We start from the raw sequence: 21,830 nt of genomic DNA, 5'->3' as shown, positions 1-21,830 counted from the left end.
TTATTTCATCAAAGAAATATAATTTATTACACGATTACTTTTTAAGTAGTTGCATTCATGGTGACATTTTGAACAGGGTAACTAGTAATCTGTAACTTATTACACTTTCAAAGTAAACTATAGATTTAGTTTTATAAGGTTATGACCTTCACAACAGTTTGTATATTTCATGTTATTGCACGTGTTCAACAAACCAACTCAAAATAAACAATTATTAATAATTTAGGAATGTTTATTTTTTTAAAGAAAAAAGAAAAACAAAACCCTTTCCTGTGAGGAAAGCGGCACCACAGCGCCCTCTGTTGGCCCCGCCGGGACTACCAGCTCATCAGGACGGTACCGGTTGTTGTGAATATAACGGAGTGACTTCTGTTGAAGAAGTGATCCTCCACTGACACGAGAGCACGAGACCTTCAACACGATTTTATTTCGAATTGTTTTTAATTGGATCTTTCCCATTCAAGGCGCTTTTATTTTGAAGGTCACTTCCTATCATTTCCTCTTTTGACACCATCAGACTCCCAGCACCTGCTGCAGCTCCGGGACGGCCGGTCTGTCGGTGCAGGGGACGGACGAATTTACGGTTACCGGACGGTTACCGGACGTACCGACTCTCCGTCGGCGGCTCCACAAGCGGACCTGATTGAAGACTGCAGGACACGCGCAGGTAAAAATGCATCTGTTGTCTAAATATTCAGTAAGTTCTCTGATGATGATGATGATGATGATGATGTTGTGGTGATTTTGGTGTTCTTCATCTCTCCAACAAACACACGTTGTGTTGTTGTGACGTCATCAGTGTGTCCTCGTGTCCAACATTTGGTCTCATTACAGAACATTCAATCTAGATTCAGTAAATTGACTTTGGATGTCCCTGAACTTCACTTTATGTCCATTTTCTGATCCTTTATTCTTCAACCAGAGGGAGATATTGGACTTTTTAAGACTGCGTTTTCTTTTTATAACTTCAGTGAATTGTTATGTAGGCTCTTCACATTATTAATACAAATTATAGTCACTAAATTGGTTAATAATGATGTCTGATACAGATTTTTGTGTACTAATATAAATATATATTATTAATAAACTACTTTAACCTCCAACAGCTGCAATAGTGAAGTGATGTTTACACATTTTTTAAATTCAGAACTGTAAAATATTCTGGATTATTATTATAATGCACATTTAATACATTTACATGACAGACTTTGGATGTTTGGATGATAATATTTAATCATTTTGAATTCAGGACTTCGACAAGTAACAAAGTATTTCTCCACTTGTGACTCTTCCTTCAAAGAGAAAAGCTCTTTCTTACTATTATAATCTGACACAGAATAAAATGATGTGACGTAATATTTCATGTGTCTGCAGATGTTTGGTTTCATTGGACCTGCTGAGGTTTGAGTCACCAAAGCTCTGCTGGGATTAAAGAGTTCAGCAGCAACAACCATTGAAGCTGTAACGAGATAATAACTTGACACAATAGTTCAGGTTCAGTCGTTGTGTTTGTTCTCTCTGAAAGGAGCCTTCATGGCCCTTTCAAGTGTTTTTCATTATTTACCAAAATATATGTTGCTCGTAATACTTCTGTTCTTTTACTCAAGTCAGACTTGAACTACAGAGTATTTTTACAGTGTGATACTGATTCACCAGTTAAATATCTGAGTATTATTTACATTATTTAAAGGTTGATTTCCACTTTAAGTAGCAAAACACAGAAATGCAGAATTTCTGAAAACTGAAATGCTACAAAATGTGAATCCAGCTTTTTCTCTCCTGAAAGGTTTTTAATTCTCGTCGATGTCTAAATGTTCATTCTGCAGACCAAATTTATTTTCATAAAAAGTTTGTGGAATAAATGAAACATGAACTTTTTGCTTCAATATTAGCAGCAGCGGTTGAGACGTAGTGTGTGAAGGTGGAAGTGAATGCGTCTCTACATGAACACGAGCTCTCGTTCTTCAGCAGTCTGCACACGCAGTGTTTGTTGTTGTTTGGAGGAGTTCAGCGGGAATTACGAACAACTCATGATTCAAATCAGAGATCTTCATGAATGTGAAAGACAGCAGGGTTCCTCCGGTGAACTCCGTCCTCCTGATCCTCCTGATTCTCGGTCCTCCTGATCCTCCTGATTTTCGGTCCTCCTGATCCTCCGGTGAACTCGGTCCTCCTGATCCTCGGTCCTCCTGATTCTCGGTCCTCCTGATCCTCCGGTGACCTCCGTCCTCCTGGTCCTCCTGATTCTCGGTCCTCCTGATCCTCCGGTGACCTCGGTCCTCCTGATTCTCGGTCCTCCTGATCCTGTGTGTGTGTGTGTGTGTGTGTGTGGCTGCATTCGTTAACATGCAGTGTGTGTGTGTGTGTGTGTGAATGCAGCTTCTCCCCCTGCAGGCTTCTGTGTCTGGGCTCAGTCCAGTGTTGTTGTTGTTGTTGTTGTTGTTGTGTTGTGTGTGTTGTTGCATTGTGTGTGTGTGTGTGGTGTTGTGTTATGTGTGTGTGTTGTTGCATTGTGTGTGTGTGTGTTGTTGTTATGTGTGTGTGTTGTTGTGTTGTGTGTGTGTGGTGTTGTGTTATGTGTCTGTTGTTGTGTTGTGTTGTGTGTGTGTGTGTGTGTGTGTGTGTGTGTGTGTGTGTGTGTGTGTGTGTGTGTGTGTGTGTGTGTGTGTGTGTGTGTGTGTGTGTGTGTGTGTGTGTGTGTGTGTGTTGTGTGTGTGTGTGTGGTGTTGTGTTGTTGTTGTGTGTGTGTGTGTGTGTGTGTGTGTGTGTGTGTGTGTTGTGTGTGTGTGTGTGTGTGTGTGTGTGTGTGTGTGTGTGTGTGTTGTGTGTGTGTGTGTGTGTGTGTGTGTGTGTTGTGTTGTGTGTGTGTGTGTGTGTGTGTGTGTGTGTTGTGTTGTGTGTGTGTGTGTGTGTGTGTGTGTGTGTGTGTGTGTGTGTGTGTGTGTGTGTGTGTGTGTGTGTGTGTGTGTTGTGTGTGTGTTGTTGTTGTGTGTGTGTGTGTGTGTGTGTGTGTGTGTGTGTGTTGTTGTGTGTGTTGTGTGTGTGTGTGTGTGTGTGTTGTTGTGTGTTGTGTGTGTTCTTCTCTCTGTGCGGTCCGGCACCACAAACCAAACCAAACCAAACCAAACCAAACCCCTCTTTGGGCTGCGACCCCAGAGACTCTCCGAGGCTTCCAGCTGTCACTCACAAGGACGTGGCCTCTAAAACGTGTTGTTATTCAAGGAATTATTTTTCTCGTTCCTTATTCTTCATACAAATTAATTTCCTTTTTGGAGGTTTCATCATTTTCAAAACCTCATGAAAGTTTTTACACACATCTGTCCCTGCGAAAAATGTTGTATTCTCATGGAGTCGCGAGTGGGCGTGGCCAAATGGCTCACCAGCGCCCCCTAAAGAGATGCTCCAGCAGCTACATTCACCTACATGCACGAAATCCGGTGGACAGGTGTATCACACCCAGACGCACAAAAAAGTTATATTGCACCGTTACGTCACCTCGACAGGAAGTCCACCATTTTGAATTTAGTCACCATTTTTGGCGATTCGCACATGTACTTTGTTGAACTCCTAAAGATTTTGTTGGACCAACTTGAAATTGAGTCAGTTCACCTCTAACATGTTTGGGATGAAAATCTATCAAAAGAATTTGTTTTCATCGATGCATGTGCCCGTTGCATGGCGGCCATTTTGAGCGTCTCGCCATGAAACTACAAATGGCTGTAAATCTTATGTACATGGACCGACCTTCTCCAAACATCACAGGTATGATAACAGCCCCGCCCTGAAGACACCTGTGTGGTAATATTCACTCATAGTCATAGCGCCCCCTGGTGGCAACTGGAAACGACACTTTTCATACTTTCACATGCTCCGTCGAGCCAGTTGATCACATGAACCTAAATTCGGGTCAGAATAGTCTAAACATGTGGTTGATGATATATTAAGAATTTCGTTAGACTTTTTCAAAGAGCGTCGCCATGGCGATGCGGCAAAGTTTGATGTTTCGCTGTGACACAGGAAGTCGATGTTTAAGGTCAAAGGATGCTTGAAACCTCACGAAAAGTGGCACATACATCCGGCGTGGTGAGACGATACATCTGAAGTGTGTTTTGCGAATGGGCATTGCCAAACGGCTCGCTAGCACCCCCTAAACAGATGCCCTGGCGGCTACATTTACCTACCTGCACGAGATTCGATGGACATGTGTATCACACCGAGATGTACAAAAAGGTTCCATTGCACCATTATGTCAACTCAACAGGAAGTCCGCCATTTTGAATTTAGTCGCCATTTTTGGCAATTCACACATGTTGTACTTTAACCAACTCCTCCCACAGATTTTGTCGGACCGACTTGAAATTGAGTCTGTGCACTCTTAACACACGTTTGGAATTAAAAGTTATCAAAATAGTACCTTTTCGGCGCTCGGTGTGCCCGTGGCGTGGTGGCCAAAAAGTGACCCAAAAATCATGCTTTCCCGTGTCGTTCAAAAAATGACACGCTATAGCATTTTAAGTCATGACAAAGGGGGGGATCGAACCCCGAAACCTTCTGGCTGAGAGGCAGCAGTGCTAATCACTGCACCATCTATCTTCCCAGAAATTAGACAGCATAGACAGTGATATTAAATATCTTCCTGTAATGTGTAGTGGATGCAAAACTTTTTCAATTTCTCCAAACGTTTCGACTTCACTAAAAGTTGAATCACCATCAACAGGTGGAATCTGAACCATTAATATCAACCTTGGTGAAGTTGAATCTTTTACCTGTTGAGTTAACCAGACTGTGGGTTGAGTCACTGGAAGCTCCGATTGAACACTTTCTCCTGCCGCGACTCGTTCTCTGGCTCCGAAGATTTTCCAGCGGTCTACGACGCTGAGCTGGAAACGACCTCATGAAGACACGGGTTCGAGCCCTGCCAAGGTGTTACACATGGTTCACAGTTCACAGAGGGCAACTCCCCCTGAGGACATGGTTTATAGGGGCCAAGTCCCCTAAGGCGAGTCCCTCTAAGGGTAAGCCACACAGTTCAAAGAGTGCTCACGGTTTCGGGTTCGCGTTGTACATGCAGTCATACTGATACCAAACTAAAGGTCAACAACAAGCCCTAATCCTAAATAATAATCCCATTAATACATTTGAATGCTATAGTATGACTTTTATTCATCTTTCGGATGACATGCTGTAGTATGACAGTGGTTCAGTGGTTAGAGCAGTTGCCTCAGTGAGAAGTAACTGGGTTCGATCGCCACTTATGGAATACGTCAGTTCAGAAAAAGGTTATACTCCAAAAAGTGAATAAAAATTCATTTTTGTATATAGTATATTGTATATAGTATAGCCAGGGCGATTCGGCTAAGTTTGATGTTTCGCCGTGACACAGGAAGTTTATGTTTAAGGTCAAACGATGCTCCAAACCTCACGAAACTTTGCACATGCGTCAGACACCAACTTTCATGAGTTTTTGAAGATGTTAAAGTCGTTGAAAAAAGAGAATTTTTTTTTTAAAGAAGAATAAGGAATAAGATTGAGAACAAAATTAAAACTGCAAGCGGGAACATGCAGACCATCGCATGCTGCACGTCGGGGAGCCGGCGGCCCGACCCGCTGGATCCCCGACGTGCAGCATGCGATGGTCCGCAGATCATTGCTTGCAGTTTTAATTATTATTGTTATTATTATTATCTTAACTCATACAGGATGCATGAGTTCACATATGTGCAATATCAATAAGACATTAAATAATATAATTTTATATTATCTTACAAAATTGTGTTTTAAAGTTAAACTAAGTGCATAATTAAAAATTGTTTAGATGCAGGTCCAAAAATTAAAACCTCAATGCAATAAAAGTTAGTATTTAATGTGAGAGATTCAGTTTTTAATCAGGGGTCAAAGCAGCAACGGTGATGTAACCCTATTGCTATGGCTCTGATTTGTATTATTATTATTATTATTATTATTATTATTATTATTATTATTATTCCATCCAAACCAACGGATGGGGAACCTAAACCTAAACCGTGCAAAGGTGAAATTTTAATAGAAGTTATTGAGCCCCGAAAATTATTTTCTGAAAAGATGTTATGTCAGCCTTTAGGGGGCGCTATAATAAAGCTCAACACGTTTTATTGAATAATGGCTGAACCGTAGGTCACACATTAAATGCTATATGTGCTCACATTCCTTCAATACAGCTGCTATAAGCCCCGCCCACGTCCGCCTTTAATTTTTTTTGCAAAGTTGCGAAATCCACTTTTTCGAACTAGTTTCTTTTATGTTTTGTATTTCTGTCTTTATTCTTGATTAGTCGATCATCCCGATACCACTCGTGTACAAATCTACAGATGCCTTTTCACAGTTGATCCTTTAGTCTGGAGGAGTTTGTTGTTCTTCACTGATAAAAAAACATTCCTTGAATTTCCTTGATTTAAATGTGTACATTGGACCCACGTGATCAGAACAACACCAGCCGACACAATTGATCTCTTTTTCTCAATGAATTATTATTGTTTACCAAACTAAAATATGTCATTCACATCAGACTGTTTAAAGGAATTATGTTGATTCAACATGTCAGTTACCGTAAGATCAGTTTATAGTTTAATGTTAAAATAATTTATCTTTTAGTTTGATTTCTTCATCAGTCCCTCCAGGACATCCTGATGCGATTTTATTTGAATTGCCACAAAAAATGTCATCATCAGAATCTGTGCTGAAAGTATTAACATCATAAAATAAGTATTTTCAAACAAAACAGACTTTATTACCAACAATAACTCCTCATTTCCAACCAGAAAGTTTCTAGTCCTGTTTTCATCACCAAATAAAACTGTTCACCGGAGAAACAGGAACAAGAGGAGAAACAGGAAGTGACGGGGTTTGTGGGAAATGTATTTTTTTCCAAATCTGGCCAGCCATTTAATTAATGATTGGAAAGCACTCAAACCTCCTGATGCAATGCTGTTAGATCATATCATTTTAATATAATTAATGATAGTATGTTAATTCTCTGATTTATTTTACAGCATGAAATCTTATTCACTTATTTCTTTTGATTAGAAAAGAATTGCTCATTAACTTTAAGGATATATATTTTATTTGAGGTGTCTTTAGATTAACAGATGGACGTGGACCTGAAGGCCACTGACAGAGAATGAAACACACGTTTTGACAAAAATAAAATATAGAATACAGCAGACTTATACTAAAGTTTAACATTTTGATTTTGTTTCCGACCGATATGGAGTCCCAGTTATCATCAGTCGACCTGAGCGCAGATCGTTTGTGTTGATGTGATGTATGGAGAGAAACACAGGATGTGAAAATGAACTGTGGTTTTAGAGGAATAGTTTTATTGTGATTTGCATAAATGCAAGTGAACAGGATGCTTCTGTGGTGGAATCAGTTGGCCGTCAGGAAGAAGCTCATCGACTGGTTTCACTCCCATTAGCCGGACAGAAACCAGACGAGTCGGATGTCTGGTTTCACTGTGTTCGTCGGCCGGTGGAGGATTCAGTCATTCATCTTTTATTATTACAAAAGAAGTGAAACACAAAGTCTGAAATGACTAGTGCCCCCTAGAGGCTGAAATGTTGATGCTGTATGAGGTTTAGAATAAACACTTTAGTAGTTAATGTTTTACTTTTTTTCAGTTTTAGTAGGTTTCAAAATGAAGATATCATAGTTAATAATAATGTCTGATATTAAAAAAAAAAAATCTTAAAATAAACAGTCCTTGTTGGAATTATTTAACCCCGCTGAGGTTCAAGTACATCAATCAGAATATCTTCAGAAAAAAAAAAAAAAACAGAAGCAAATGTAAAAAAACAACTTTGTGTTTCTGTGTGCCTTCGTGGTCGATTTCATTTCACTATAAGACAACACGGAACAATCCCAGTCGTCTCCACGTCCACATACAGGATCACCGACGGCAACGGGTTCTGGTACAGCAGCTGGATAAAGACCAAACATTCAGGTAGTTTGGGTTTAATCACGTTCTCCACTCCTGAATTTCCAGGCCGACGATGATGTCAGAGAACTTGGAGCTGAGCGATGATGTCAGCGTCCTCCCCTCCCATGAGGTGGACCCCCCCCGGGAGGAGGACGGACACTGCGCTCTGCCCTTCAGGTGAGAAAACTGCATGTTGGGAAAACCATTGGTTCTGGTCGGACTGTTATACAGACTCAAGGCGAGTACATCTGATTGGCTCGTTGTTCACGTGACGTAATCGTTTGATCAAAATGAGACTAAACGCCCCGAGCAGCCGCTGGAGCAACATCCAATGTGTCGCGTTTCACCGTGACACTTTGAGTTCTCTTTTAAAACACAATAAATTAAACTAAAACATGAATTAAAAAAGAAAAATGCTAAAAAATAAACAGACACAAAACTGCAGAGATGCTTTTAAAGTTTAAACATGACGGTTAACTGACCTGAACTCCAGGAACATGTTTAAAGTTAAATCCACACAATTTAAAATACATTGAACAAAATCTAAAAAATATTTAACATTTATTTACAGATTGTTGAATGCGTTTGCAGGAATCAGATTCGAGCCGATCACGTTATATTTTCTAATCTAATCTAATCTAATCTAATGTAGTTGATGTATTTGATGTGATGTGTCCTGCAGGCTGCAGCTGATTGATGACTTGTCGTATGAAGACCTGAAGAAATGTTACAGAGGATCCGTAAGTTTCACTCAACAACATAAACATCAGTGAAACATTGAGACACGTCACTGCTCGGTAGCAGCTTTCAGGAGGAGAGAGATCTTCTCTTTTGAACTCTACAGTATTTATAATTGCAGAGACATAATTTGTCTTTTGATTATTTGCCTCCACAGACTGTCAGCAAATACAACTCTCAGTACCACAAACTGTTCCAGGCTGTTCCTAAAGAAGAGATCCTGATGAAAGGTACCAAGTGATGTACAGAGTAGTTATACACAGTATATGTAGCGTTATACAGAGTGTATATATAGAGGTATACAGAGTATATATAGTTATACACAGTATATATAGAGTTATACAGAGTATCTATATAATTATACTGAGTATAATATAGTTATACAGAGTATATATAGAGCTCTACAGAGTATATATATAGAGTTATACACAGTATATATAGAGTTATACAGAGTATATATACAGAGTTATACAGAGTATATATAGAGTTATACAGAGTATATATAGAGTTATACACAGTATATATAGAGTTATACAGAGTATATATATAGTTATACAGAGTATCTATGTAATTATACAGAGTATATATAGAGTTATACAGAGTATATATAGAGTTCTACAGAGTATATATATATAGAGAGTTATACAGAGTATATATAGAGTTATACAGAATATATATATATATATATAGAGAGAGAGAGTTATTATGAGTATATATAGAGTTCTACAGAGTATATGTAGAGTTATACAGAGTATATATATAGAGTTATTGAGTATATATAGTGTTCTACAGAGTATATATATGTAGAGTTATACAGAGTATATATAGAGAGTTATTATGAGTATATATAGAGTCATACAGAGTATATATAGAGAGTTATAGTGAGTATATATAGAGTTCTACAGAGTATATATATATATATATATATATATATAGTTATTGTGACTATATATAGTTATTGTGAGTATATATATAGAGTTATACAGAGTATATATATAGTTATACAGAGTATATATAGAGTTCTACAGAGTATATATAGAGTTCTACAGAGTATATGTAGAGTTATACAGAGTATATATAGAGTTATTGAGTATATATAGTGTTCTACAGAGTATATATATGTAGAGTTATACAGTGTATATATAGAGAGTTATTATGAGTATATATAGAGTCATACAGAGTATATATATATATATATATATAGTTATAGTGAGTATATATAGAGTTCTACAGAGTATATATATATAGAGAGTTATTGTGAGTATATATAGTTATTGTGAGTATATATAGTTATTGTGAGTATATATAGAGTTCTACAGAGTATATATATATAGAGAGTTCTACAGAGTATATATATAGAGAGTTATACAGAGTATATATAGAGAGTTATAGTGAGTATATACAGAGTTATTGTGAGTATATATAGAGTTATTGAGTATATATATATATATATAGTTATACAGAGTATACAGTGGGTACGGAAAGTATTCAGACCCCTTTAAATGTTTCACTCTTCGTTTCATTGCAGCCATTTGCTAAAATCAAAAAAGTTCATTTTATTTCTCATTAATGTACACTCAGCACCCCATGTTGACAGAAAAAAAACAGAAATGTAGAAATTTGTGCAAATTTATTAAAAAAGAAAAACTGAAATATCACATGGTCATAAGTATTCAGACCCTTTGCTCAGTATTGAGTAGAAGCACCCTTTTGAGCTAGTACAGCCATGAGTCTTCTTGGGAATGATGCAGCAAGCTTTTCACACCTGGATTTGGGGATCCTCTGCCATTCTTCCTTGCAGATCCTCTCCAGTTCCGTCAGGTTGGATGGTGAACGTTGGTGGACAGCCATTTTCAGGTCTCTCCAGAGATGCTCAATTGGGTTTAGGTCAGGGCTCTGGCTGGGCCAGTCAAGAATGGTCACAGAGTTGTTCCGAAGCCACTCCTTTGTTATTTTAGCTGTGTGCTTAGGGTCATTGTCTTGTTGGAAGGTGAACCTTCGGCCCAGTCTGAGGTCCAGAGCACTCTGGAAGAGGTTTTCTTCCAGGATATCTCTGTACTTGGCCGCATTCATCTTTCCTTCAATTGCAACCGGTCGTCCTGTCCCTGCAGCTGAAAAACACCCCCATAGCATGATGCTGCCACCACCATGTTTCACTGTTGGGATTGTATTGGGCAGGTGATGAGCAGTGCCTGGTTTTCTCCACACATACCGCTTAGAATTAACGCCAACAAGTTCAATCTTGGTCTCATCAGACCAGAGAATCTTATTTCTCATAGTCTGGGAGTCCTTCATGTGTTTTTTGGCAAACTCTATGCGGGCTTTCATATGTCTTGCACTGAGGAGAGGCTTCCGTCGGGCCACTCTGCCATAAAGCCCCGACTGGTGGAGGGCTGCAGTGATAGTTGACTTTGTGGAACTTTCTCCCATCTCCCTACTGCATCTCTGGAGCTCAGCCACAGTGATCTTTGGGTTCTTCTTTACCTCTCTCACCAAGGCTCTTCTCCCACGATTGCTCAGTTTGGCTGGACGGCCAGGTCTAGGAAGAGTTCTGGTCGTCCCAAACTTCTTCTATTTAAGGATTATGGAGGCCACTGTGCTCTTAGGAACCTTGAGTGCTGCAGAAATTATTTTGTAACCTTGGCCAGATCTGTTCCTTGCCACAACTCTGTCTCTGAGCTCCTTGGACAGTTCCTTCGACCTCATGATTCTCATTTGCTCTGACATGCACTGTGAGCTGTAAGGTCTTATATAGACAGGTGTGTGCCTTTCCTAATCAAGTCCAATCAGTTTAATTAAACACAGCTGGACTCCAATGAAGGAGTAGAACCATCTCAAGGAGGATCAGAAGAAATGGACGGCGTGTGAGTTAAATATGAGTGTCACAGCAAAGGGTCTGAATACTTAAGACCATGTGATATTTCAGTTTTTCTTTTTTAATAAATTTGCACAAATTTCTACATTTCTGTTTTTTTCTGTCAAGATGGGGTGCTGAGTGTACATTAATGAGAAATAAAATGAACTTTTTTGATTTTAGCAAATGGCTGCAATGAAACAAAGAGTGACAAATTTAAAGGGGTCTGAATACTTTCCGTACCCACTGTATATATAGCGTCATACAGAGTATATATATATAGAGTTATAGAATATATATATAGTTATTGTGAGTATATATAGAGTTATTGTGAGTATATATAGAGTTATACAGAGTATATATATAGAGTTATACAGTGTATATATAGAGAGTTATAGTGAGTATATATAGAGTTATACAGGTGGAGGCTGTCTTACTTAAACCTCTGACTTCCAAAACATCTCTTTACTTTTAAAGTTTGTGGTGTCGTCATGCTTTCAAATCTAAAACACTCCCGAAGGCATAATTTAAAAAATTAAATCGTTTTACTTTTCAGGAAAATCATCTGTAGTTGATTTTGAACAGTTTGTCCAGGACTGGTTTTCCTTGTGAATCAGACCATTTGATTCAAAAAGAAGTCTTGAAAAAAAACCCTGAATTTGATTACAGACTCTTGTTGTAGCTGCTGCAGCTGTTGGTTGGTGCATCTGCAATCAGTGGTTTATTGAATAACTTTAACCACCATGCGTGCTGAATGGTCCTGTGATTTCTCTCTAGTGTATTCATGTGCGTTGCTGAGAGACATCCTGCTGCAGGGGCGACTCTACATATCCAGAAACTGGCTGTGTTTCTACGCAAACCTGTTTGGTAAAGACATCAAGGTGAATGAACCAGAATTATATCAGACCCTCTTCATTTCTGTCATTTTATTCAATGAAGTATTATCTTGTCTTCCTCAAACTATTTGTATTTGATGTTCTGGAGTGCAAAAGCATTTTCCTCACAGTTTGTCCAAATATGTCCTTCTGTCGGTCCGTCCATCTGTTACCCGTGAATGCAATATTTTCCGTTGCACCTTCAGGGAATTTCCTCAAGTTTGATGTAATTATTTATTTGCTCTCGAGGATGAAATGATTGGATTTTGGAGGTCAGAGGTCAAGGTCACTGTGTCTCACATCTTCCCCCTCTTGTAAATTTGACATCTCGGGAACGCCTCGAGGGAATTTTTTCCAATTTGGCACAAACGTTCAGTTGAACTCAAGTAAGGAGGTGATTAAAGGAGGTGATTTTATTTTACTGGTCAAAGATTTTGGTCTTTATGACCTTCAGCCCATCCCGTTCTTTTGAACATGATATCTCAAGAAGGCCATGAGGGAATCTATTCAGATTTGGCACAAACTTCCACTTGGACTCGACGAATAAAGATAGCCTGTTATGACCTCTGCAGAGTAATCACAATGGCCAAACAACAGTCTGACTGAGAAACAGTAAAGTTAAGTATAGACACCCAGTGCCACAACAAAGCGTGAAAAAGACACGCTGTTCCACCGCTGCAAAATGTGAAATAGCCACGCTTTGGCCTGTCTATGTATGACAATCACACTTTAAAAGCGTGACACTTACACACACTTAAATGTCATGTGACACTGGATCATGTGACTACGGTCCCGCAACAAAGGGAATCAAGGACATGAGGTTCGAATCCAGGAGGCTCTACGCAGCCCATAGGTTTCATTTTTGTCCACTACAGGAAAACGTGTAACTGTCACACCTGGAAAGGCCAAAGCGTGGCTATTTAATGTTTTCTGTAGCAGACCGGTGTGTCTATTACACGTTTTGCTGTGATACCGGGTTGAGCACAGTATATGACAGACTTTTGAGGGAGACCTTGCGCTGCAGCTAATGCCTAACTGCTACCTCAGCTGAATATCTTTTACACCTGTTTTGAGGCTAATAACACCAACTTCCTAAAGAGAGCTCCTCCCACCGTTGACCTGACCAACGCTTTGGTCATCATTGAGGCCAACGTGCGTAAATCGTTCAGCCGGTCCACTTCAAGTCATCCATCAGTGCAGAAAATAACATGCTTATGACTCCCATCTCAAGCAAATGTTTTGAAAAGCATGTTAAAGACCTGATCTGTACCATGTTACTTCCCACTCTGGACCGTCACCAGTTTGCATTCATAAAAACAAAGAAAGATCCACAGACACGCCTCACTCCTCTTCAGTGTTTGCTGTGACTCCACAATGTCAGATTTCACTATTTATCCTTCTGAACCAGGTCTGTATTCCCGTGGTGTCAGTTCGGCTGGTGAAGAAGCACAGGACAGCTGGCCTGGTGCCAAATGGCCTCGCCATCACCATGGATACGGGACAGAAAGTACTCTGTTAATTTGTCTGTCCAGTCTTTGACGAGTCGGTCCTGCCAGTATTTCTTGTAATCAAAAAAATGACAAAAATGTTGCAGTAAATTTCCTCAAAAATGTTTACAATTTAGTTTATTTTATCTTAATTCGAGGTTTTGTGTGGTTGGTTTTTTTTGTAATCACTAATGATATGGATACTGCACATATTCCTAAAAATAGCTCAACATATTTTATTTATCATCTGTTTTTTGTTTTCTGACCAATGGGCTCAGTTACAAAAAACAACAACCTAAAAACTGAGTCCTAAAAGTGAAGCAGCTTGACTGTAATATAGAACAAACAAATATGTTTCTATATTTACCAGAAATGTGTGTACTGAGTATATAATATTGTGTTTACCATCAACTACACCAACACAGAGATCCAGCATATGATGTTTACCACTTAAATTCAAATAACACTTTTGCAACTATTTGGATGCTTTCAGCCGTCTGTTTTGAATCAGACAGACTGTCAGCGTTTGCTTAGCTAACTGTAGCCATGTTAATTAAGCTTTTGCTGCAATAACAATTCATTAATTTACCATCAGACATTTCAAAAGCATTTAACCCACAAACAGAAAAGACAAGAACATTTTATGGATTTGAAGGTGGTATAAATACTGGGATGAAAATAGTTTTTCCATGTGACAGATTTTAAAAATGTATTTAAATTTGAAAAATTATTTTGAACAAAGTGATTCTATTTTTTGTGTTTTTGCATGTTTATTAACATGCACACTTTCAAGGAGGATCAAAGGTTTTATTGTCCAAATTTGTAAAAGAAACCATTTCCATTGGATGCACTGAAAAAACATGACATGTATAAACATATACACATTTTCAACATTTATTATTTCCTTGGCAATGAATTTGAAAGTGGCGCCTGCTTTAGAGAGTCGATGGAGAAAACTGAAAACTTCAAACCTTTTAACAACACACTGATTTTATAGACCAGAAGTGACCGCATCCACTCACTTCCTTTATGTCTCTGTGTCCATCTTCAGTATGTGTTTGTGTCTCTGTTGTCAAGAGACAGCGTCTACGATGTTCTCCGGAGGATCTGCACTCACCTGCAGGTTTGTACATCATCTGTCTTCTTCTATAATCTAGTATCAAACAATCCTGCAGCCTGTCTTAGTCACTTTATAGAAAATATGTCTGATATGGCAGGAGGATGTCACTAGTTCCTGTTTATCTTACAGAATATCACCGTTGTTCCAGTTTCAGCCTCATCTGAGATCTTTTCTGACCTTTTCTCTGATTCAAGGTGAACGGGAAGAGTCTGAGTCTGAAGCAGTACCTGGAGGAGCCCAGCTCTCTTTCAATGGTAACAGTGACATTCACATTAAACTACATTTATTGAAGTGAAAATCGAATAATTTAAAAATATTTTCATCAGCAAATCATACAAACTGTGCTTGTAAAGCACCTTTTGTACGTGGTCGTGAAATTACAAGTACAACGTAGTACAGATTTAAAAAATGGGCCAAAATAAAGTAAAGTTATTAAGAAAATGAAAAGTTTGAACCGCGTTTATTTATTCAACAATGTGAACAAGCTTTACGCCTCTCTGTCTTTCATCAGTAGCTCACAGAGTCTTTCACTGCATCCTCTGGTGCCAATATGTAAATTAACCAGCTATAATGTTAAAATAGACAGAAATATGTTTTATGTTTGGGGTCAAACTGATCGCAGCAGTTCAAAACCTTCAGAAAAAGACTGAAATTTATATCCTGTGACGTCACAGAAGTCCCGTCGCTTATAAACTACTTTAAGTTGCTGCTTTTTGGTGTAAACGTCTCCGTCTCTGACAGGATGAGTATCCAGAGGTGCTGAAATGGAGGCGGAAGCCATCACTTCCCGCCGTCTCCTCTTCCCTCCCGGACTTACTCGGGAATTCGTCCCCCAGCCTCGCCACCGACACGCCCTTCAGCACGCACACGCTCACCGGTAGGCCCCGCCCACCGACACGCCCTTCAGCACACACTCTCACCGGTAGGCCCCGCCCACCGACAGGCTCCGCCCACCGACAGGCCCGCTGTCACAGGAAGTTACCGATAACAAGATGGTGATTGTGAGATATTTAACTGTTCTCGTGTGTGCAGACAGCAGTCTGGAAACAGAGAAGATCCTGTTGACAGAACCAGTACCTGAACTGGGCCACATGGAGTACCAGCTGCTGAAACTCTTCATTCTGCTGTGAGTCCAATTAAATATCCAAAGAAGACATCCAACTCAAAATACACAGTCATCAGTAAATCACCCAGAAGATGCTTAAACTCACAGAAAACAGCAGTGAAAGTAACATCTCAGCTGTGTTTTCATGTTTTTTTGTCCCAGAACTGCCAGCTGCTGGATGTTCTGTATGATCAATATATTCATATACAGAACCAGAACCGCCCCACAGGATCACTTTTAACTGTTGGTTTACCCAAATTAAATCGCTACACTTCCAGCTGACTGATTATTAATTATTAGTCCAAATTAAATGCCAAATAATCAAGATAAGGCCTGTCAACAAAAAGGTGCTTCATCTGAGATATTCAAGGCATTATGACAAGATACCAAAAATATAGAAATATAAAGAATTTCAAAATATTAATTAGTAAAATATAATAATTTTAAAAATGGAGCTTAAAGAAGGTGAAAAACCCCGACACATCTGTACAGCGCAATGTAAAATATAAAGAGTAGTCCCAAAATAATGAATTCTTAATTTGTGAGTAAGGAGTTGTTCAAGGAAATGCACTGATCACAACATTAAAACCACTCACAGGTGTCATGTGACGCATTAAGTATATTACAGCCCAGTAATAAATCTAGCCCTTCATTTGGATAACAATGTTCAATTGTTATGCAGTTTGATTGACAGGTGTTGAATTAGTAAACCGGTCATTTTGATGACAGTAATCTTTTATAAAATGTTGCCACAACAAGTTGGTATAAAGTTTTTGAAGCACTAAAATCTCACCACATTAGTTTGGTGCATAAACCGAACACATCCATCTGTGTGTAGGACAGAGACGCCGTCTTCAGTCGTGTGATTTGGACGCAGGACGATAGCAAAGAAAACGCAAAGAAAAATGTGGAGCCGTTGTTGTGAGAGCGGTATGTTTGTTCACTCTCTCCCTCATGTCGATGCGAGACTGTGTCATCTTATGAATGATGCATTGTGCTCTAATTCGGTTCACAGTCCCACAATAACATTCCAGAGTGAACCTCTAATTGGATCTGAGCTGCTTCCTGCTGCCTCCTCGTCCTCCATCGTTTCTGCTTTCAGAGTCACGTTCACCTGTTTCTACTTTTAACGTGTTCGGCCTCCCTGTCAGATTTGGTTGTTGAGTGTTGAGCGTTCAGACGTGACCTGTGGTTGTTTAATTCTTTCAGAATGATTTCAGTGTCTCTCTGCACGTCTGTGTCTTTCAGTGTCTTCCTGCTCGTCCTGTCCTCCTGCTATCTGGCCTTCAGAGTTTGTCGTCTGGAGCAGCAGCTCAGCTTCCTCAGCAGCCAGCCGACGCTGAGAGAGAGGTATCACTCCTGCTTTAAACTCCCAGCCTGCTGCACATGTATGCAGGTTTAACAGGGCAAATGATCTCCTGTTATGGCTTCATCTTGTGGAAAACAGAAAAAACTACAATTTTGAAGCCAGGACTCTTAAATGAAGCTTAATAACTTAGAATGCATGATTAACTCCTGTCCTGGCAGCAGTAAAAAAGAAATAGCAGTTATAATTGGTTTCAGCAGACATTTTTGTTCTGAAGTTACTCATGTAACCACCTGGTGTAAACAGTGGATTATAGACATATTACAGGAGCTGAGGTTGAACTAAAACTAAAAAGAAAGACGTTATATGATAATACAAATGACTCTGAGGATGCACAAGGGTTGAGTTACTTTGATCAAAATCGGTTGTTAAAAAGATGGAGGTTCAACAGGACACATATTTGATATCAGTGTTAAGCTTGGAAATGAAATTGTAAATTATTGTTAAATGATAAAGTGTCACTAAAGAGAAAAGCCAACGTTTTACGAGAGAAATAAAGTTGGCGGTTCACTGAAATTCCTCATCCGATCTAACAAAGCTTGCCCGGATGAACAGGATGAACCATCCTAATCCAGGTGTGCAATGCTTGTTGAGATTTACCTGAAGAAGTCTCGAAGCGGTAGTTTCTGTCAAAGGGTCTGATTCAAAGTAGTGAAATAAAGGCCTGAATACTTACAGATTTTAGTTATTGATTTTCTTTTTTTAGCAATTAGCAAAAGAATTCTAACAAATTATTCCACTTTGTCAATATAATTTGTAGAGTTTGGATTAATAGAGAAAATTAAGTCTATAACATAGTATAGTTAAGGAGTTTGAATATTTCTGAAGAGATTGCAAGTATAAAATTGACTCTGTTTTCCTGTACTGGACAAAACTGTGTGTCACTTTACCTCCTGAGGTACAGGAAAAGTTAGGAAGGTGCTGTTTGATGGAGGCAGTGAGGTAAATATTCATAGCCAGAAGTGGTAGATATATCTATAGATATAGATATATATATTAAGCGCCAAAATCAGTTACAGTCCTTGTTTTTTTCTTTACAGGCAAAATTTACACTAATTAAATTTTGTTATATTTATATTTTTAAACTTACTTCAATTAAACATGGCTGTAGAATAAGACAGCTACAATCTTAAAGGCTTCTAATTAGAATGAATATGAAATCACTTCCATGTTGTTCAGCTGTTTCATGGAAGTCAATCATGAGGTTTTCTTTGTGTTTTTTTTACTGATTTTCCAGGTGTGAAGAGGTGCCCTGCTGGCTGGCCAATCAGAGGACAGGAACCTGATGCTAAAGATGATAAGAGCATGAAGAGAAAATCTGCAGTTCTTTAGAATGACCACTAGCGGGCAGCGGTGGGAGGAGACAAGCAACCGTAGCAGCCATTAGCAGCTGAACTCTGACCCCGCCACGCCCTGGTCACCCTGTCACGATAATCAGCTCAAACAGTGGACTAACCTTTGACCTCTGGCCGGGTCAGACGTGGCGTTACGCATTCTTGCTGATCCATTTTAACAATCCATCCATTTAACAAAATGAGACATCCTCGCTCTCTTTCACACATTTTAGTGCTCCATCAATTTGACATTTATTTGTAAATGTCTGAACACTAGTTTGTAAATTACAACGTGATCCATTACTTGACCGATGATGTTGGTTCTGGTTCAGATCACCGGGTTTGAAAGGGTCGGGCTCTGTGTGTGGTCGATAAATGAACTGTGTTCGTGGGCGGCGCTCTTCAACAGCTGTGGGTCTGATGAGTCTCAGTAATAACCAATCGGCAACCATCAGTGATGTCATCGTTGGTTTGTGAACGTTATGAATCCTCCAGTTCAGATTCTGTCCGTCACCATCTTTGATAGTTCGGAGCGGTTTGGAGCAGGAAGTGACCATATTTGGACGAGCTGGGGGAGGGGCCAGAGGTGGATCTGACTGATCTGATTGGAAACCTGACGATACTACGTCCCGCCCACCGATAGCTGTAACCTGACTGCACCACAGGCCTGTCAATCAAACACGCCCCCAAAAATACATATTTTTTTAAGATAGTTTCTAATTAATGAGGGATTATTTTCAGATGGACCTCCAGAAAACTAATCTGGAAGATCGAATTTCACGAATGACATACAAAAAACTTGGAGAAAGTTTATTGACTTTGTATTTGATGAGAGAAGTTGAATGGGAGTCTATGGAGCCGGAGGCTTTTTGGAGCCGACCTCTAGTGGCACTCGCTGGTATTGCAGCTGAAGACACTTCTGGATCAGAACCATTTTACAGACCTGAAGCTACGAACTCTTTTATATCCAGACTGTGTGAATAACAGGCGAGCTAAACTGACTGAAAAAAACTAAAAACCCAGACCAGATTTTGGTGAAACAAGCTTGCTGCTCGGTGTCCTGCAACTAAATCTCTCAAAGTTTCTTGTACAGCTCAGTTACGCTCTGCAGGATCATGCAGGATGTTTTTTCTGGTAACAAATACTAAAAAAAAAAGGCCGGGCAGAGATTTTGGGGTGAAGGAACTGTTTGAGTGGAGAGAAGCCAACATCTCTTCTGTGAGCTGAAGATAACACGAGTCAGACACATTCAGTATTTCTACTGTTTATTCCTACAAATACATCATTGGAAACTGAATGCTGTTGATTGACTGGGACAACGTGTGGACGACAGCATGGAGGACATCAGCAGTCAGACAGCAGCAGCGGAGCAACATGCTAACAGCATGCTGGCTAAAACGATGCAGGTAAACTCAGTGGAGGTAAAAGAACGTTTGGAGAAAGTCAGAAACTTAGAAAAACAGATGGAAACCATCAGAGAGGAAGATGATGACATACAAAGATGGAGATGGAGATAAGAAAGGTACAAAGGAAGATGTTTTTTGCATAAAAGGCCAACAAGGCTATCAGGGCCGAAGTTGGGGATCATTTTGAACAATTTCTTGCCATAAAAATTGACCGAGCAAATGATGCATCCTGTGGTTCTTTTCAATGCATCAGAAACCATAAATCTTTAGTTTTAAATCCTCCCTATTTGCAATTTTTTTCTATGAAATAAAATTCATCGAATTACTGCAACTGACTCGGAAAAGTTAAATAACAATAATATTAGACGGCAGTTTCAAAATAAAAGAATACATTTATTAATCAAAGCTCTAACGCAGCAGAGTGCTAAATATTTTTTGAATTCATGAACAATTCAATTGGGTCCAAGAAACAGTTGCCGTGGCAACTTCATATCTATCACTAAGACTGTTTTAAACTGCCTGATATTGTTGCTGCATTTTATTCATAAAGCACCAACTTACATCATAACTTATCTCAGAGAGCTTTACTGAGGTCGTGACCTTTCACGGCAGGAAGTAACTCGATTCCCACATGAGGGACATGAGGGAGGAAAAAGTCCAACAGAACCGGACTCAGAGACAGGAGGCCATGTTGACTAGTTGGAGTGAGGAGAGAGCAGAGAGAGAAAAGAACAGCAGAGAGAAAAAAAACCTATAAAAAAACCCAGTCAATAGAAACCACAAACACAGCAGTTAGAGGAAGTACCAAAATAAAAGCTGGATGAAGAGATGAAGTCTCGTCCACTGTCTCCCTCAGGTGGTCGGACTGTGTGACTGCACACTTCTTCTCTCCCACGCTCTCCTCCATCTGTTGCCAGACAACATGTCCAGAGATTTAGGTAGGTAGGTAGGTATATACTTTATTAATCCCAGAGGGGAAATGTTTTCGCCACAGCAGCATACATACAGAAGCAATAATAGAAACAATAGAATAAAATAATAGAATAGAATAATATAATAGAAAAGCAATTAAATAAAATAGCAGTAAAAAAATATAAATATAAAATGCACAGCATATGCAGTATGCAGTATACAGTACTTTATATATCTATATATATTACATACAACAAACCAATAAACACAGTCAACATATATATATATATATGTATATATATACATACAGTACAGTATATATCTATATATATATATAATATACAAAGAAACACAGTCTCCTGTATCAGGAATGATCTCCTGTATCAACAGTGATCTTGTATCTGTGATCTCCTGTATCTGGAATGATCTCCTGTATCAGGAATGATCTCCTGTATCAGGAATGATCTCCTGTATCAGGAATGATCTCCTGTATCTGGAATGATCTCCTGTATCAGGAATGATCTCCTGTATCAGGAATGATCTCCTGTATCTGGAATGATCTCCTGTATCAGGAATGATCCCCTGTATCAGGAATGATCTCCTGTAGGAATGATCTCCTGTATCTGGAATGATCTCCTGTATCTGGAATGATCTCCTGTATCTGGAATGATCTCCTTAT

At 39.2% G+C, this 21,830-nt stretch overlaps 1 protein-coding gene across 1 annotated transcript; it reads left to right on the top strand.

The window, feature by feature from the left end:
• The first annotated feature begins 419 nt into the window (after positions 1-419).
• On the top strand, positions 420-20,801 carry LOC138630270 (GRAM domain-containing protein 2A). Its single transcript, XM_069714499.1, has 12 exons — positions 420-667; positions 8,021-8,131; positions 8,637-8,694; positions 8,850-8,922; positions 12,324-12,427; positions 13,830-13,928; positions 14,960-15,031; positions 15,223-15,282; positions 15,770-15,905; positions 16,061-16,154; positions 17,382-17,483; positions 18,737-20,801. The coding sequence occupies exons 2-12, from the start codon at positions 8,028-8,030 to the stop codon at positions 18,783-18,785; spliced, it is 951 nt and encodes a 316-aa protein (XP_069570600.1). The 5' UTR covers positions 420-667; positions 8,021-8,027; the 3' UTR covers positions 18,786-20,801.
• Positions 20,802-21,830: the final 1,029 nt, after the last annotated feature.

Source organism: Brachyistius frenatus, unplaced genomic scaffold (genome assembly GCF_029030835.1).
Source record: "Brachyistius frenatus isolate BFR_SWC_R1_liver_20210118 unplaced genomic scaffold, ASM2903083v1 Contig_131, whole genome shotgun sequence".
NCBI classification, from domain to species: domain Eukaryota; kingdom Metazoa; phylum Chordata; class Actinopteri; family Embiotocidae; genus Brachyistius; species Brachyistius frenatus.
Note: the sequence above shows the minus strand (reverse complement) of the source record. Positions and strands in the feature narration are given on the sequence as shown.